The following is a 17,899-nucleotide window of genomic DNA, read 5'->3' on the forward strand; positions in this document are numbered from 1 at the left end:
ATGGAAGGATTCGGCCTAGGCCTGGCAACTTTACTAAGAGCTTAGCCTTTTCTCACACAAGGCAATCTCTCTCTCTTTCTCTTATACACACACAAACACACACACACAAAACACAAAACAAAAAAAAAAACTCACCCACGTTTTGCTTCCACTGGCTTCATCTCCACGGGCCTGTATTCAAAATTTCAAACTGGCTAAAAATTCAGTTTAAAAAATATCCATCTCACCGTTTTCGGCATCCATCAGTCACCACTAAATCTGAAGGCAGATCTGACATTTCCTGAATAATAGCGGACATCGGCATCTGAACAGGTTATTGCCCGCACCTACCTATAATTTTCCACGTAAATCCTAAACCCAACATGAAACAAACACACGATTGAAAGGACACAGCACGTCGCCAGAAGCTACGTATAGATTTTATTGGAGAAATATAAATAAATAACTTCAGTTTGGACTGAGGTTTACGATTTTCCAAAGCACTTTCACATGAACTCATTACTCCTCCCGATATCCCTGTGAGGTAGGGAGAGGCGGGTGGTATTCCCAGAATACAGATGAGAAAACTGAGACCCAGAGGAGCTAAGCAACGTGCATGAGGCAGGACTGAGACTAAGACCATCACCTTCTCAGACAGCCTGTCCTCTTGTCCACACAGACTACCAGTCTTTTAGAATCATTTCGATTCTCTATCTTCACAGGAGGCAGGTTATTAAAAATCAGAGGCAAAGAGGTTAGAAAACGGTGCCCCTCGATCTTCTGCTCAAGTTCCCTCATTTCCCAGTGTCACGGGCGTTTAACAAGTAGTTACTTGTTACAAGTTACTCCCCAAGGTTGTTTTAAGTGGTTTAGTTTCCAACTCGACCCCCTCGCCACGATGCTAAAACGTACGCTCGCAAAGTTTTGAGAGCGTTCCCCTACAGAAACAACTTCTCATTTCTACGGAATAAAAGTCTAAAAGAATGAAGGCACGTCTATCTGTCTGGACGCTGCAATATTAAATCATCCGATTTCCTTTTAAGGAACGGCACTTGGGATAAAATGTTCCGCTGACCTAAAATTTACAATATAAAATTAGTAACGTGACTATCGGACCACATTTCTACTCCAGAGATAACAGCAGTTAAAACACTACCTTCAAATTACCTTCCACTTTCAAAATGATTTCCTCTTTACCCTTCAAGACCTATCCTCTTAATCCTGGACTGATGCTCTAAACTCTTCACAACGTCTGTCAGATGTTCTTCGTCTTGGAAAAAATACATATATAAGTGCCTTTCCATTTGCTGCAGCTTGTCAGTCTCCAGAATTCTTCTCTTGGCCTTCACGTCAGCAAGAATGTCCATCAGAAGATGGTTCAGCTTAGTCAGCTGAGCTTCGACTTGATGAAACTGCTCGGTGAGCTCCTGGCGAAAGGCAAAAAAAGGGGATCAGCATCTGAATCTGAGATAAATCTCCTCCCCCTTTTAGACTGTGAGCCCACTGTTGGGTAGGGACCGTCTCTATATGTTGCCAATTTGTACTTCCCAAGCGCTTAGTCCAGTGCTCTGCACATAGTAAGCGCTCAATAAATACGATTGATGATGATGATAAAGACTGAATAATTCTAACCCCCCAGGTCCCCAAATAAATGGCGCGTAGGGAGGATTCACACTGTATATATCCAGGGTATTCTAGCTTATTCTTTCTCCTAGCCCCGAGAGGGGCTGCAAGAGGGGCAGAAAAATCTCCTTTTACATCCCACTGCCGTGTTTCTGGGGAAAGAGCAGAGAGAAACAGCGAGACTCAGTGGATAAACAGTGGGCCTGGGAATCAGAAGGGCTAAACTCTGCCGCTTGTCTGCTGGGTGACCTTTGGCTTCCTGGTGCCTCAGTTCCCTCATCTGTAAAATGGGGATTAAGACGGTGAGCCCCATGTGGGACAGGGACTGAGTCCAACCTGATGAACTTGTACTTATCCCAGCACTCAGAATGGTGCTTGGCACCTGGTAAGCACTTCACGAGTACCATTATTATTATTCTTAGCATCATCATTAGAGAGGGCCACCCCGAAAAAGCTCTGGTGGGCCAGGCCGCTTGCCAGGTTATGCACTCACCGGACTACTAAGCAGAAGCTGATTTCCTCCACCGTACAAAGGTTCACAGAGCATTTCTACACCAGAATTCAGCTTGGCCAGAAACAGGGCCTGCTCCTGAGCCGACACCGTCAACTCATCTTGCACCGAGGAGATGTCTTGCTTTAACTTCCGAGCCACTTCCTCCAGACCTTCGTATGTTCTGAACAGCTGCTGCTTCTTATTTTCCCCTTCCAGAAGCTGATAGAGTCTAAAAACGTAAAAAAAAAAAAAAAAAAAAAATCAAAATCAAAACTTACAGGGAGGCGATTCCAAAACCAGCTGGAAAAAAAATCAGAACTCTAGACGGTAAGTTTGTTGTGGCCAGGGAATGCATCTGTTTATTGTATTCCCCCAAGTGCTTAGTACAGTGCTCTGCACACAGTTAGTGCTCAATAAATACAATTGCCTGACTGAATGAAGAACCAGCAAGTTGAATTACCCTTTAAAAACTTTCCAGTCTAAAAATCAGACCAAGTGAAGTTCATTCCAGAGACACAACGGTGCTACTTCTCAGCTAGGGTTCACTCTTCTAAATAACCGCTACATTTGAATCTCATTCCCCCTTCACAATTTTTTTTTCCTCTCTCAGCTACTAAGGGAAAACGTTTTGTTGGACAATTTGCCGAGTTTGGAAACAGTGGTTACTGCTGTAAAGTTCACCAGATCATCCTTTATCAAAATAAAGGATGTGACTAGACTGTGAGCCCGCTGTTGGGTAGGGACCGTCTCTATATGTTCCAACTTGTACTTCCCACGCGCTTAGTACAGTGCTCTGCACACAGTAAGTGCTCAATAAATATGATTGAATGAATGAATAAAATGTGGAATGCGATCCACGATTTTTTTCATCCTATAGAAAAAGAGTATCAATCAATCAAGGATATTAATTGAGCACTTACTGTGTACTAAACGCTTGCAAGAGTACAACACAACAATATAGCAAACACATTCCCTCCCCACAATGCGCTGTCAGTCTAGAGTGGGAGAAAGACATTAATATTAATCAATTACAGAATATGGACTAAGTGCTGCGAGGCTGGGGGTCGGGGTGTTGAATAAAGGGAGCAAGTGAGGACAAAAGAATAAAGCCCTGTTTCCATTTAGCCCGCACTGCAAGAAGAAGAAAAGAAGAAAAGCACTGAAGAAAAGCAAGCTCCCCAAGCAGGGTTGGGTTGTTTCGTGAAAATAGAGTATTAAGCTAGCAAGTGCTAAAGGAAATATAATTCATGGTAATCAATTACCATGTAATCAATTCATGTTATTTGTTGAGCACTTCCTGGGTACAGGGCACTGTACTAAGCACTTGGGAGAGTGCGGCTCTACGGTGAGCTTACAGTCTTGAGGGAGCTTTAAGGCCCCCCCAAAATCAAACAACACAATATTTTTAAATAATAGTTCAGTACTTAGTACAGTGCTCTGCACACAGTAAGCACTCAAATACCACTGAATACTATTAATTTACATGACCAATCATCACCATCAATCGTATTTATTGAGCGCTTACTGTGTGCAGAGCACTGTACTAAGCGCTTGGGAAGTACAAATTGGCAACATATAGAGACGGTCCCTACCCAACAGCGGGCTCACAGTCTAGAAGGGGGAGACAGACAACAAAACAAAACATATTAACAAAATAAAATAAATAGAATAAATATGTACCCTACCAGTCTAAAAGGACTGTACCCGTAATGTACCAGTAACAAAATGTCTGGCGTTTAAACTGAATATTAACCCGTATAAACACTACACACATTAAATGTCCTCACCGGCATGAAAATTCAACAGCACTAGCGTACAAAAGGAGAGAGCTACGATGGGAAAGAGTAAATGAGGGGGGGGAAAAAAGGGGAACGGAGTTATGGAAAAGGGCGGGGGTGGAAAAGAGGACAACAAAAGAAAAGGGCTATCTTGGAAGAATGATGAGACATACCGCTGAGTAGCGATATCCTTCGAATCGATCGTACTCCTCGGCTTTGGAGATTGAGACAGTGGCGTGTCGGCGAGCGCTTCCGATCCCTGGGACAGCGCTGCGTTACTGTGCCGGAGCTCCTGGACTAATCCCTCCAGTTGGCGGTGAATGTCTCGGTGCTTCCGCGACTCGATTTCAAAAGCCAGCTGCAGGAGTTCAAATGACGCCTTCTGCTTGATCAGCTGCGAGCACACCAGCTCCTGTCTGGAGGCATAATAGTCTTGTCTGGCAATCTGGAGGTCAAAATCTCCTTTGACGACCGGCATATTCAGGGACTGGGTGTCCTCCTTTATCAAGTCGGGCAGAGTCTTGTTACCGCTTTGGGAGATCTGCCCCTCGAGTTTTGAAATCTCGTCATTCAAGTCAGAAATTTTGGCTTCTAGGTGCTCTTTGACGAAAGTCTGCGCAAAGGAAAGAGAATAATGTAACAACAGATGGGAGCTTTAGAAATCCAACAGTTTTTACAAGTTTTCCCCAATTCCTATTTCCCTAATAATAATGATGATGGTATTTGTTAAGCGCTTACTATGTGCAGAGCACTGTTCTGAGCGCTGGGGAGGTTACAAGTTGATCAGGTTGTCCCACCGGGGGCTCACAGGTTTAACCCTGTGATTTTATTTTGTTGGTATGTTTGGTCTTGCTCTCTGTCTCCCCCTTTTAGACTGTGAGCCCACTGTTGGGTAGGGACTGTCTCTATGTGTTGCCAATTTGTACTTCCCAAGCGCTTAGTACAGTGCTCTGCACATAGTAAGCGCTCAATAAATACGACTGATGATGATGATGATGATAATCCCCATTTTCCAGATGTAGAGTAAGAAATTCATTCATTCATTCAATCGTATTTATTGAGCACTTACTGTGTGCAGAGCACTGTACTAAGCTCTTGGGAAGTACAAGGTGGCAACATATAGAGACGATCCCTACGCAACAGCGGGCTCACAGTCTAGAAGGGGGAGACAGACAACAAAACAAAACATATTAACAAAATAAAAGAAATAGAATAAATATGTACAAGTAAAATAGAGTAATAATAAAATAGAGTAAAATAGAGTAATTTATGTATATATAAATACAGGTGCTGTGGGGAGGGGAAGGAGGTAAGGCGGTGGGGAGGAAGGAGGGGGCTCAGTCGGGGAAGGAAATGACCTCGAAGGGTTAGAAACTCCCTAAAGTCATCTAATTATTGGGTATTACTCCCCAAGCAAATAGTGGTTTGCACCAGGAGACACTCAACCAACAATGCCCTTTATCTGGGTTTTAATTAACTGATTCAAGTCTTGGACTTTGGATTCTGCAGAGATCGCAAATACACACTAAAATTCTTTATAGAAAAAGGGGGCAGTGTCATTTTATTGAAGTGACCCGCTCTCTTTGAAAAACTAAACGATGCATGGTATTCAGAAGGAAGTAGAAGCAGAGCAGCAGCATGGATTAGTGGATAGACCATGTGCCTGGGAGTCAGAAGGTCCTGGGTTCTAATCCTGGCTCCGCCGCTTGTCTGCCGGGTGACCCTGGGCACGTCACTTCATTTTTCTGTGCCTGTTACCTCATCTGTAGGAAATGAGGATTTAGGACTGTGAGCCCCATGTGGGGTGTGGACTGTGTTCAACCTGATTAGCTTGTATCTACCCCAGGGCTTAGGACAGTGTGTGGCACATAGGAAGCGCTTAACAAATACCATAAAAAAAATGGAAGTCTCAGAGAAAGTGATAATATTCTTGTTCATATGCAAATTCTGAGACCATTCTTTTTGTAAGATCTGCATGTAAGGGGGAGTCTATGAGCAGAGCTTGCAGTTCACTAAACCTTCTAGCTAAAGTGATCACTGAGAGGAAAGGAGCATTCCAAATGAGGACTTTGAAATAGCATTTCTTGACTGACTTAAAGAAGGGTTGGGATTGATCAATCAATGGCACTGACTGAGCGCTTACTGTGGGCAGAGCACTGTACTAAGCCCTTGGAAGAATACGACAGAATGGGTAGACAGGTTCCCTGCCCAAAAGGAGCCTACAGTCTAGAGAGGAGGTCACCAGAGTGGAAAGAACAGGCAGGAAAACACGAATCCGGCCTGCTCGATGCGTCTTATTTTTCATCTGCCATCAGAGATTTCAGGCAAAACATCATTTCCCAAAGAAAAATGATTTTCAAAATACACACCCGAGCTAATGAAGTGACTTCCACCTGAAACTTCTTGCTACTGGAAGCCGTCCCTCCCGAAACTTCTTGCTATTAAGAAGTCGTCCCACCTGAAACTTCTTGCTATTAGAAGTCGTCCCACCTGAAACCTCTTGCTATTAGACGTCATCCCACCTGAAACCTCTTGCTATTAGAAGTCGTCCCACCTGAAACTTCTTGCTATTAGAAGTCGTCACTTGCCTTACCTTGCTACTCAGAGTGTGAAGATTCTCTTCTGCCCACTGTATGCCCGACCTGATGCTCAAATTCTTGGCTTTCAACCAGACTACTTGATGCTGGGCACAAGCGTAAGCCAGCTGCAGCCGCGTCATCTCCTCACCAATGCCACTGTCGCCCTGAACGGTCTGGGTGTGCAAGTCTACCAGCTGGAAGTTTTCCTCGTTGGAATTTTCCATCACCTCGCATATACCTTGAAAGAACTGCTTCCTGGTATAGGAGGTCAGGGCGGCTGTGCTCTGTTCCTGCTGGCTCACGTAGCTTTCCAAGGCAAGCTGACACAAAAAGACGGGCGTGCTCGCCCCTTCTTCCGAAAAGCTGAAGAATGACATCAGCTCCTTCACTCCCCCGACCAGCCTTTGAAGTTCGTTATTGATCTTGCCACCGGCAGAACTCAAATGTCCCCGGGTCTCCTTCATGTGTCTGGAGGCTTCCTCCTCTTTGGCGCTTAACCTCAGCGATCGGTGGCTGTTGGCCGAAGCCAGCAGCTGCAGTTTATTCCGTCGCTGAAGTTTGAGGGATCTGACTTGCTGCAGGGCCTGGAGCTCCTTCTCCAGTTTTACCAACTCTACCTCTTCTACGTCAGACGTCTGCAAGTCAGAGGTTTTGCACGTTTTCAGGACTTCGTCCAAAGCCTGGTCTTCCAAGATGGGCCGGCCGGATTTCTGAAGGGCCCTGAAAGCCTGCAATTCTTTTTCGGACAGTACATGCTGCTCGCTCACGTTTCCACAGAACCACTCCAAAAATGACTTATCCTCTCCCATCTCAAACAACCAGTCGAAGTCTTCTCCATTGAGAGCGTCGGCCTCGGGATAACCAATTTTGTGTAAAGTTTCCACAAACTTATTTCCGCAATTCATGGCTACGGCCAAAACTTTTCTGGATCACTACTGGCTTTTACAATTTCAGTTTCAGAAAAAGTATCTAAGTCCGAGGAAAACCGAGCTCCTTTAAAAAACATGTATATATTTGCTTCTGACATTAAGACGGCAATGAGCTTTCCTAGAAAAAATTAAAAAAAAAAAAACAAGCATTAAGACCTAAATAAGGAGTCTGGATTATATACCACTGATTTTGAAACTTATCTACAAAAATATTATAAGGTGTTTTTTACGCATGTCAACGGTGCAAGTTCCTTCACTGTACTACCCCAAGAGATCAGATACAGGTTTCTACCACTGCCAATCATTTAGAGTTCTTTGTTTCCAAAGTATCCCAAAAAAGGGATAATGTACTGCCACCTCTCTTCATGGGGATGCACTAATTCACATAAAAAATCGCTCTCCTCAGAAAGGTCTCTATATACACAAGGCATTATCACTTCTTTTTATATAAAGTATTTGTTATGCACTTACTGTAGATACAAGCTCTTCGGGTTGGACAACTGCCCGTGTTCCACTTGGGCTTAATCTCCATTTTACAGATCATCATCAATTGTATTTATTGAGCGCTTACTGTATGCAGAGCACTGTACTAAGCGCTTGGGAAGTACAAGTTGGCAACATATAGAGACAGTCCCTACCCAATAGTGGGCTCACAGTCTAAAAGATGAGGTAACAGGCCCAGAGAAGTAAGTGACTTGTCCAAAGTCACACAGCAGACAAGTGGCAGAGCCGGGACTAGAACCCTTCTGTCACCAAGGCCTAGGCTCTTTCCACTAGGCTCGTAAAACACAAGTAATCGTATCAATTTTAAATGCTTGTATGCGCAACTGAATCAAAGATGGGCCGGCATGGGGCAGTCAAAGCTAAGGCATTACATGCTACACACATGTTACATACATGCCGCATACTACTGACCAAACGGAAGGGGAAGCTAGAGGCTGGGTTAGAAGAGAACTGGATGTTTTGAAGAAGAACTGCCCGTAGCTGACGGAGGGGAGAAAGGGCAAATACCACAACTATAGAATAAGGGCACACAACCCAAAAGCTCTGCTACAAGGCGTCTTAAAAAGTCAAAAAAAATCTACTATTAGCTACCCAATAATTGCCCAAAACACCTTTCATCCAGAAACCCACCATAAGACTCTAAAGGCCAGGAAACTATTCAGCTGCAAACTGCAACACCCAATGTTCCCAGACATTAAGGTAACCAGATGTGAATATCAAAGAAACTAAGATCACACCGGACTCTCCCAAGTGTTCAGTACAGTCTGAACAGTAAGAGCTCGACAAATACCGCTGAAGGATATGTGAAATGGGGACAGCTGAACAACTGTCTGTAGGACCAACTGCAGGTAAAGTTTTTAATCAGTTGTTCAATGGGGTTTCGCTGAGCGCCTCTACTACGAAGAGCACTGTACTAAGCACTTGTTGGAGTAAAATAGTCTGGTGCCCTTAAGAGGCTTACAATCTGGGCCTCATCCTCATGACTTCTGCCAACTGCAGGGGTAATTCTAGGGTAAAGCTGAACAAAATTTGCAACCCTGGAAATGGTTCTTTTAGCCCAACCTCCACACATCCATGTAAGCTCGCTGTGGGCAGGGAATGTGTCCATTATAGTGTTATATTGTACCCCCCACCAAGTGCTCAGTACAATGCTCTGCACACTGAGCGCTCAGTAAATACAACTGACTGACTGATGGGCTCGCATCTGTGGCCATCAACTGGCTACGACGCTGCAGTAATTCTAATTTCAAGCAAGATCAAAGATGTCTCACGGCAACAGCGTTATGGGCTCACCAACACTGCACAGGTTAAAACAAAAAATGCAACACTGTCCTTGCTAAGTCCCCTTAGAACTTAAGTCCTCATCCTTGTCCTCTATTTCCCCTATCATTTATTTTAACATCTGTGTCCCCCACAAGCCTGTGGGCAATTTGTGGGCAAGAATCTTGTTTTTCAAATCATTTATACTCCGCCAAACACTAAGTACAATGTTTGTATACAGTAAATGTTCAATAAATACCACTGATGAATTAATTCTGGTTCCATCACTTGCCTGCTGTGTGACCTTGGACAATCAATCAATCGTATTTATTGAGCGCTTACTGTGTGCAGAGCACTGTACTAAGTGCTTGGGAAGTCCAAGTTGGCAACATCTAGAGACAGTCCCTACCCAACAGTGGGCTCACAGTCTAAAAGGGGGAGACAGAGAACAAAACCAAACATACTAACAAAATAAAATAGAATAGAATAGATATGTACAAGTAAAATAAATAGAGTAATATGTACAAAGTCAATCAATCGTATTTATTGAGCACTTACTGTGTGCAGAGCACTGTACTAAGCGCTTGGGAAGTACAAGTTGGCAACATATAGAGACGGTCCCTACCCAACAGCGGGCTCACAGTCACTTTAGTTCTCTGTGCCCCAATTTCCTCAGGTATAAAACAGGTGTGAAATTCCTGTTCTTCCTCCCCTGCTTGGACTGTGAGCCCCAGGAAGGATAGGGACTGTGTCCGACACAGTGATCTTGCATCTACTCTGACACTTAGTCCAGGGCTCAAAGCATGATAAGTGCTCAAAGATATTACAATTTCTATCACCATTACAAAAAGCAACTGCATCACACCAGCCGGAAAGTTAGGAGCTGGGGAGGAAGGCTGATTCCTCAGAAGCTTTCACTGGTCAGGCCAGGGTGAGTAGGGGGAATCAATCAATCAATCGTATTTATTGAGCGCTTACTGTGTGCAGAGCACTGTACTAAGCGCTTGGGAAGCACAAGTTGGCAACATCTAGAGACGGTCCCTACCCAACAGTGGGCTCACAGTCTAGAAGGGGGAGACACAGAACAAAACCAAACATACTAACAAAATAAAATAAATACAATATACACAAGTAAAATAGAGTAATAAATCCGTACAAACATATATACAGGTGCTGTGGGGAAGGGAAGAAGGCAAGGCGGGGGGATGGAGAGGGAAAGGAGGGGGAGCTGTAAGCGCTCAATAAATACGAATGAATGAATGAATCAATCAATCATATTTATTGAGCGCTTACTGTGTGCAGAGCACTGGACTAAGCGCTTGGGAAGTACAAGCTGGCTACCTTTAGAGACGGTCCCTACCCAACAGTGGGCTCACAGTCTAGAAGGGGGAGACACAGAACAAAACCAAACATACTAACAAAATAAAATAAATACAATAGATATATACAAGTAAAATAAATAGAGTAATAAATCCGTACAAACATATATACAGGTGCTGTGGGGAAGGGAAGGAGGCAAGGCGGGGGGATGGAGAGGGGAAGGAGGGGGAGATGTAAGCTCTCAATAAATACGAATGAATGAATGAATCAATCAATCAATCGTATTTATTGAGCGCTTACTGTGTGCAGAGCACTGGACTAAGCGCTTGGGAAGTACAAGCTGGCAACATCTAGAGACAGTCCCTACCCAACAGTGGGCTCACGGTCTAGAAAGGGGAGACACAGAACAAAACCAAACATGTTAACAAAATAAAATAAATAGAATAGATATATACAAGTAAAATAAATAGAATAATAAATATGTACAAACATATATACATATATACAGGTGCTGTGGGGAAGGGAAGGAGGCAAGGCGGGGGGGATGGAGAGGGGAAGGAGAGGGAGCTGTAAGCGCTCAATAAATACGAATGAATGAATCAATCAATCATATTTATTGAGCGCTTACTGTGTGCAGAGCACTATGCTAAGCGCTTGGGAAGTACAAGTTGGCTACCTATAGAGACGGTCCCTACCCAACAGTGGGCTCACAGTCTAGAAGGGGGAGACAGGGAACAAAACCAAACATATTAACAAAATAAAATAAATAGAATAGATATATACAAGCTATATATATAAGATATATATACAAGATATATATATACAAGATATATACAAATAAATAGAATAATAAATATGTACAAACATATACACATATATACAGGTCCTGTGGGGAAGGGAAGGAGGCAAGGCGGGTGGGGGGGATGGAGAGAGGAAGGAGGGGGAGCTGTAAGCGCTCAATAAATCATCATCATCATCATCAACCGTATTTATTGAGCGCTTACTGTGTGCAGAGCACTGTACTGAGCGCTTGGGAAGTACAAATTGGCAACATATATTCGTATAAATACGAATGAATGAATGAATGAAAGTAAGGGGGGGGGGGTGAGGAACCTCTACGCAACCCGGCGCTTAGAACAGTGCTTGGCACATAGTGAGCGCCTAACAAATGCCATCATCATCATCATCAACAGACGCATTCATTTCCTGTCCCCAACGAGCTGAGGGGAAGGGGGGTCGGGGCACACAAGCAACCAATAGCGCATAATAATAATAATAATAATAATAATGGCATTTATGAAGCGCTTACTATGTGCAGAGCCCTGCTCTGATACAATTATTATTATTATTGTTATGTTTGTGTTATGCATTATTATGAATTATGTTCTGATACGATTATTATTATCATATCATGATTAATATCATTAACTTTCCCTGAGGGGGGAGAGGTTGGGGCCGTAAGCACCTGTTTAGACGCCTGCACCGCCTCCGCGTAGCTGTGGAGCAAGGCCCCGCCGGCCGCCATTTCCCTTAGGCCGTCGCCGTCTCCTCAGCGAAAGCCCCGGATGGAGCGGCTGCTGCCCGCGTGACGTCACTTCCGGGGCCCCCTTCGGGTGGGGGCGGCACGCCTGCGCAGTGACGGAGGACCGGGCGCCTGCGCAGTGAGGGTGGGCCCGGGCGCCTGCGCAGTGACGGAGGACCGGGCGCCTGCGCAGTGACGGAGGGCCGGGCGCCTGCGCAGTAACGGGGAGGGTGAGAGGGGGGCGTGCGCCTGCGCACTGAGGCAGAGCCGTGCAGCCTGCCCCCTAATAAAAATAATAGCTTTTATTAAGCGCTTACTACGTGCAAAGCCCTGTTCTAAGCGCTGGGGAGGTTACAAGGTGATCAGGTTGTCCCACGGGGGGCTCAGAGTCCTCATATTACTCTATTTATTTTACTTGTACATAAGAATAATGGCATTTGTTAAGCCCTTACTATGTGCAAAGCACTGTTCTAAGCGCTGGGGAGGGGAAACGAGGTAATGAGGTTGTCCCATGTGGGGCTCACAGTCTTCACCCCCGTTTTACAGATGAGGGAGCTGAGGCTCAGAGAAGTTAAGGGACTCACCCAAGGTCACACAGCAGACATTTGGCATTCGAACCTATGATCCCTGACTCCAAAGCCCGTGCTCTTTCCACTGAGTCACGCTGCTTCATATTTATTCTATTTCTTTTATTTTGTTAATATGTTTCGTTTGGTTGTCTGTCACCCCCTTTTAGACTGTGAGCCCGCTGTTGGGTAGGGACCGTCTCTAGATGTTGCCAACTTGGACTTCCCAAGCGCCTAGTACAGTGCTCTGAACACAGTAAGCGCTCAATACGATTGAATGAATGAATCCCCATTTTACAGATGAGGTCACTGAGGCCCAGAGAAGTGAAGTGACTTGCCCAAAGTCACCCAGCTGACAAGTGGCGGAGCCGGGATTTGAACACATGACCACTGACTCCAAAGCCCAGGCTCTTTCCACTGAGCCACGCTAATAATAATACTGATGGTATTTGTTAAGCGCTTACGATGTGCAAAGCACCGTTCTAAGCGCTGGGGGGGATACGAGGTGATCAGGTTGTTCCACGTGGAGCTCACAGTCTTAATCCTCATTTTACAGATGAGGGAACTGAGGCTCAGAGAAGTTAAGTGACTTGCCCAAGGTCACACAGCAGACATGTGGCGGATCGGAATTTGAACCCATAACCTCTGACTCCAAAGCCCGTGCTCTTTCCACCGAGCCGCGCTAGTAATTCCTTCATCGATACATTCATTCAATCGTATTTATTGAGCGCTTACTGTGTGCAGAGCACTGTACTAAGCGCTTGGGAAGTACAAGTTGGTAACATATAGAGACGGTCCCTACCCAACAGCAGGCTCACAGTCTAAAAGGGGGTGACAGACAACAAAACAAAACATATTAACAAAATAAAATAAATAGAATAAATATGTACAAGTAAAATAGAGTAATAAATACATACAAACATATATACAGGTAGTGCTACTAATGATGGCATCCGTTAAGCGCTTACTATGTGCCGAGCACTGTTCTAAGCGCTGGGGAAGATACGAGGTAATCAGGTTGTCCCACGTGACACAGAAGCAGTGTGGCTCAGTGGAAAGAGCCCTGGCTTGGGAGTCGGAGGTCATGGGTTCTAATCACACCTCTGACACTTGTCAGCTGGGTGACTTTGGGCAAGTCACTTAGCTTCTCTGGGCCTCCGTTTCCTCATCTGTAAAATGGGGATTAAGACTGTGAGCCCCAGTTGGAACAACCTAATTACCTTGTATCCCCCCCAGCGCTTAGAACAGCGCTTGGCACATAGTAAGCCGTAACAAATACCATCATTATTATTATAACACAGTCTTGGACAACCTAATTACCTTGTATCCCCCCCAGCGCTTAGAACAGCGCTTGACACATAGTAAACCTTAACAAATACTATCATTATTATTATGACACAGTCTTAATCCCCATTTTACAGATGAGGTCACTGAGGCACAGAGAAGTGAAGTGATTTATCCAAGGTCACACAGTAGATAATAATGATGGGCATTTGTTAAGCACTAACTAATAATCATAATAATGATGGCATTTGTTAAGCACATACTATGTGTCGAACACTGTCTCAAGCACTGGGGTAGATATGAGGTACTCAGCTTGTCCCACATGACACAGTCTTAATCCCCATTTTACAGATGAGGGAACTGAATCACGGAGAAGTCAAACGACTAAGTGCTGAGCACTGTTCTAAGCGCTGCGGTAGATACAAAGTAATCAGGTTGTCCCGTATGGGGCTCACAGTTTTAATCCCCACTTGCCAGATGAGGTAATTGAGGCACAGAGAAGTTAAGTGACTTGCTCAAGGTCACACAGCAGACAAGTTGCAGAGCCAGAATTAGAACCCACATCCTCTGACTCCAAATCCCCTGTTCTTGCCACCAGGCCATGCTGCTGCTTAATAATACAACCATAATCGTGTTGTTTGTTGCACGCTTTCTCTATGTGCCGAGCACTGTACTAAGCTCTGGGATGGATACAAGCTAATCGGGTTGGACACGGTCCCTGACCCACGTGGGGCTGACAGTCTTAATCCCCATTTTACAGATGAGGGAACTGAGGCGCACAGAGATAATAATAATAATAATAATAATGGTATTTGTTAAGCACTTACTATGTGCCAAGCACTGTACTAAGCGCTGGAATGGATTCAAGCTAATCAGGTTGAACACAGTCCCTGAACCACAAGGGGACCCACAGAATTAATCCTCATTTGACACTCGAGGGAACTGAGGCACAAAGAATTGAAGGGATTTACTAAAGGTCACACAGCAGACAACTGGCAGAGCCGGGATTAGAACCCATGAAGCCTGCATAATAATAATAATAGTAATAATAATAATAATAATAATAATGTTGGCATTTATTAAGCGCTTACTATGTGCAAAGCACTGTTCTAAGCGCTGGGGAGGTTACAAGGTGATCAGGTTGTCCCACGGGAGGCTCACAGTCTTCAGCCCCATTTGACAGATGAGGGAACTGAGACCCAGAGAAGTTGAAGCGACTTGTCCAAAGTCACACAGCTGACAATTGGCGGATCCAGGATTCGAACCCATGACCTCTGACTCCAAAGCCCAGGCTCTTTCCACTGAGCCACGCTGCTTCTCCTGATAATAATAATAATAACAATAATGGTATTTGTTAAGTGCTTACTATGTGCCAGTACTAAGCACTGGGGTGGATACAAGCAAATTGAGTTGGACATAGTCCCTGTCCCATGTGGGATTTACAGTCTCAATCCCCATTTGACAGGTAGGTTACTGAGGCCCAGAGAAGTGAAGTGGTTTGCCCACGGACACACAGCAGACAAAGGCATATCTACTCCGCCATGCTGCCTAGCTAGTTCTAAAACTTCCATTTTACCAACAAACTTCCATCTCACTAGGAATAACTTGTGGAAATATAGCTTGGTATTCTCTCTATCGTACGTACGAAGGGAATGTCTACTGAGTATCTTATATTTCTGGACGCTTGAAGTAGATTTCTTTGGTTCAGGTGGACATTCAAAAGAGCAAAACAACAAAAAACACCCAACAGAGTAGTACAAATAAACCTGAAAAGGGAAAAAAAAAATCCTTCAAATCTGAACAAGATTATTTAGGTGCCTATAATGTTAAACTGAATTATGTAATAAAGCAAACTGCAACATACCTTAGGGTGATTTGCTACAGATAAGCAATACTGTACCGGAAAATCGCTTTAGATTGCAACATGAAAGCTCTAGCTTGTCTTTGCAGATGGCCTCGTGGAAGGTTTTCCTTCAAGAAGCATGTATTTCCCATGATGATTTTTCCATCCAGGTCTGAAATGAAACTATTTGAAGACGTATTGCTCAGATCAAAGAACACAGTCTGGTGCGTAGTATACCATTATGCGAACCAGTAAAATCCATTTAATCTATCTTGTTGATCTCTTTTGTTTCAGCCTACTAAACCGTAGCTGTAGTGTTTGTCTTACTCCAACAATCCTCCCTAGTATTCAATGGAAAATCCAGAATATCTTGGGTTTTTTTTTTACTTCAGATTTTTATCTCTTATTTTCTCAACGATTTTGCTTGGTCCGTATGATGATGTGAACTTTAGCCTTTATAAACCTAGTGCTATGGCTACAAAGTCCTGGCTGATTTGAACATTTTTTCACAACCCTATGTGCTGTCCACTTTTCTTTTCACTTTATAAAAAGATTAAAACTACTAATAACTTTCTTTTCAATAGCACCTTTATTCTTCAGGGCATTAGATGTTTACATTCCATTTTAAATTCCATTGACATTACGTTGGCTAACGCTATTTTAAAACTTTTAATATGATCTCAGTTTCCAAATCTCAATCTACAATTTAGAAGTGTGCAAAATAAGCCAAAATCTACCACAGTTTGAAAGGGATTCACGCTAAGATTAGTGACAAACATGAGAGAGACAAAATAGTTCCTTAATTAAAATATCAGCTGAAATTCATATTTACTATATTCAAATTATTCTAATTTGCTACTTTGCTCACACTTTATTAGTTTTTAGGCAGGTCGGGTTGGGTTTTTACCATTTATTAATTTTATTCTTCAAACGACACATAGTTTATGTTTAAACTGGGTCAGCTGTGGAATTTGCAAGGTTACTTTTGCTTATCGTTCAAACACTGGGTTCTGGCAAGAATGTGCCTCGGAAGATCGCTTTCGCATTTTAAGAATCTCAGAATGGAACTTGAACCAAGAATAAAGTTGAAATGTCTATAAGACGTCTGTTTCCAATATCTTGGTATTTAAATTCCACCAATCTCTTAACTGCTCAGATCCGAAGTCCGTGCTTTACGGTGACATCCTATCTGCTTCACAGGTCTAAGTTTAGAAAGAAATGTTGAGATTTGAATGATCTCAGGAATTTTTAGATCATCTGGCCATTGCGAAAGGTTTTGTTTCCCCGATAAGGCTTGATGTTTGCAACCATTCCATGCAGACTAAGCAGAGGTTCTGGATAAAGGCATGTAGAGGCATGCAACTGATTAGCCATTTCAACTTCTTCTCCTTGTCTGCAAGGCCACCAACCACTCTAGGCCAGGCCATCAGGCCTCTCCTTTAACTACATCTTTATCCTCATTTGCTCACTCATTCAAGCACTTAGTACAGTGCTCTGCACACAGTAAGCGCCCAATAAATATGACCAAACGAATGAATGAACAAGCAGTCCTTCTAACTCTTCTTCACAGCCTCCTAGGAAACCACCTTACTTCTTTTGGTTCCACAGTTTGGTTGGGGAGAAGTCAGCTTTGATATGATGTCTGTGTTTTCAGTCGTTATGGTATTTGCTAAGTGGTCATACTATACTATACTAATACTAATATATACTATACTAATACTATACTAATCAATCGATTGTTTTTATTGAGCGTCTACTCACTGAAATGCTGGGAATCAGCTGGTCATGGGTTCTAATTCCGGCTTCGCCACTTGTCCGTTGTATGACTCTGGGCATGTCACTTCTTTGTGCCTCAGTTGCCTTGTCTGTAAAATGAAGATTGAGACTGGGAGCCCCACATGGGACAAGGACTGTGTCCAACCCGATTTGCTTGTATCCACTCCAGTGCTTAGTACGGGGCTTGTCACAGAGTAAGGGTTTAACAAATACCATGATTACTGTTATTATGACAGTGGCAAAACACGTCGCACTGTGCATTTGGGCAAGAGCAGATGGAACAGCAATCTAGAGAGACAAGAGTGTAATGGATGTACGGCAAAGCCCTGGCAGAATATGCTCAAGGCCTCCTTCTGGCCCCAACTGGGCTTGGAACAGACACATCACTGGGTCCAAAATCTTCCCCAGGGCTCTCCACCTTTGATAGCAGTCACGGGAATTCC

General features: G+C 43.8%; 1 protein-coding gene across 1 annotated transcript; it reads right to left on the minus strand.

Moving 5' to 3' along the window:
* Window positions 1-830: 830 nt before the first annotated feature.
* Window positions 831-12,022, minus strand: HAUS3 (HAUS augmin like complex subunit 3). The gene is made up of 5 exons (XM_038756125.1): window positions 11,931-12,022; window positions 6,467-7,499; window positions 4,047-4,486; window positions 2,096-2,324; window positions 831-1,406 (listed from the first exon to the last, which is right to left on the minus strand). Exons 2-5 carry the CDS (start codon window positions 7,355-7,357, stop codon window positions 1,173-1,175), a joined length of 1,794 nt encoding a protein of 597 aa, XP_038612053.1. The 5' UTR covers window positions 7,358-7,499; window positions 11,931-12,022; the 3' UTR covers window positions 831-1,172.
* Window positions 12,023-17,899: the final 5,877 nt, after the last annotated feature.

The sequence above is a fragment of the Tachyglossus aculeatus genome, chromosome 14 (genome assembly GCF_015852505.1).
Source record: "Tachyglossus aculeatus isolate mTacAcu1 chromosome 14, mTacAcu1.pri, whole genome shotgun sequence".
NCBI classification, from domain to species: domain Eukaryota; kingdom Metazoa; phylum Chordata; class Mammalia; order Monotremata; family Tachyglossidae; genus Tachyglossus; species Tachyglossus aculeatus.

Excerpts from the sequence above, each read along its gene's own strand:
- HAUS3 (XM_038756125.1), bottom strand. The coding sequence starts at position 7,357 with ATGAATTGCGGAAATAAGTTTGTGGAAACTTTACACAAAATTGGTTAT. Across the intron at positions 4,487-6,466 it reads TTCACACTCTGAGTAGCAAG|ACTTTCGTCAAAGAGCACCT; the intron begins GTAAGGCAAGTG and ends TCCTTTGCGCAG. Across the intron at positions 1,407-2,095 it reads AGCTTCTGCTTAGTAGTCCG|GAGCTCACCGAGCAGTTTCA; the intron begins GTGAGTGCATAA and ends GCCTTTCGCCAG.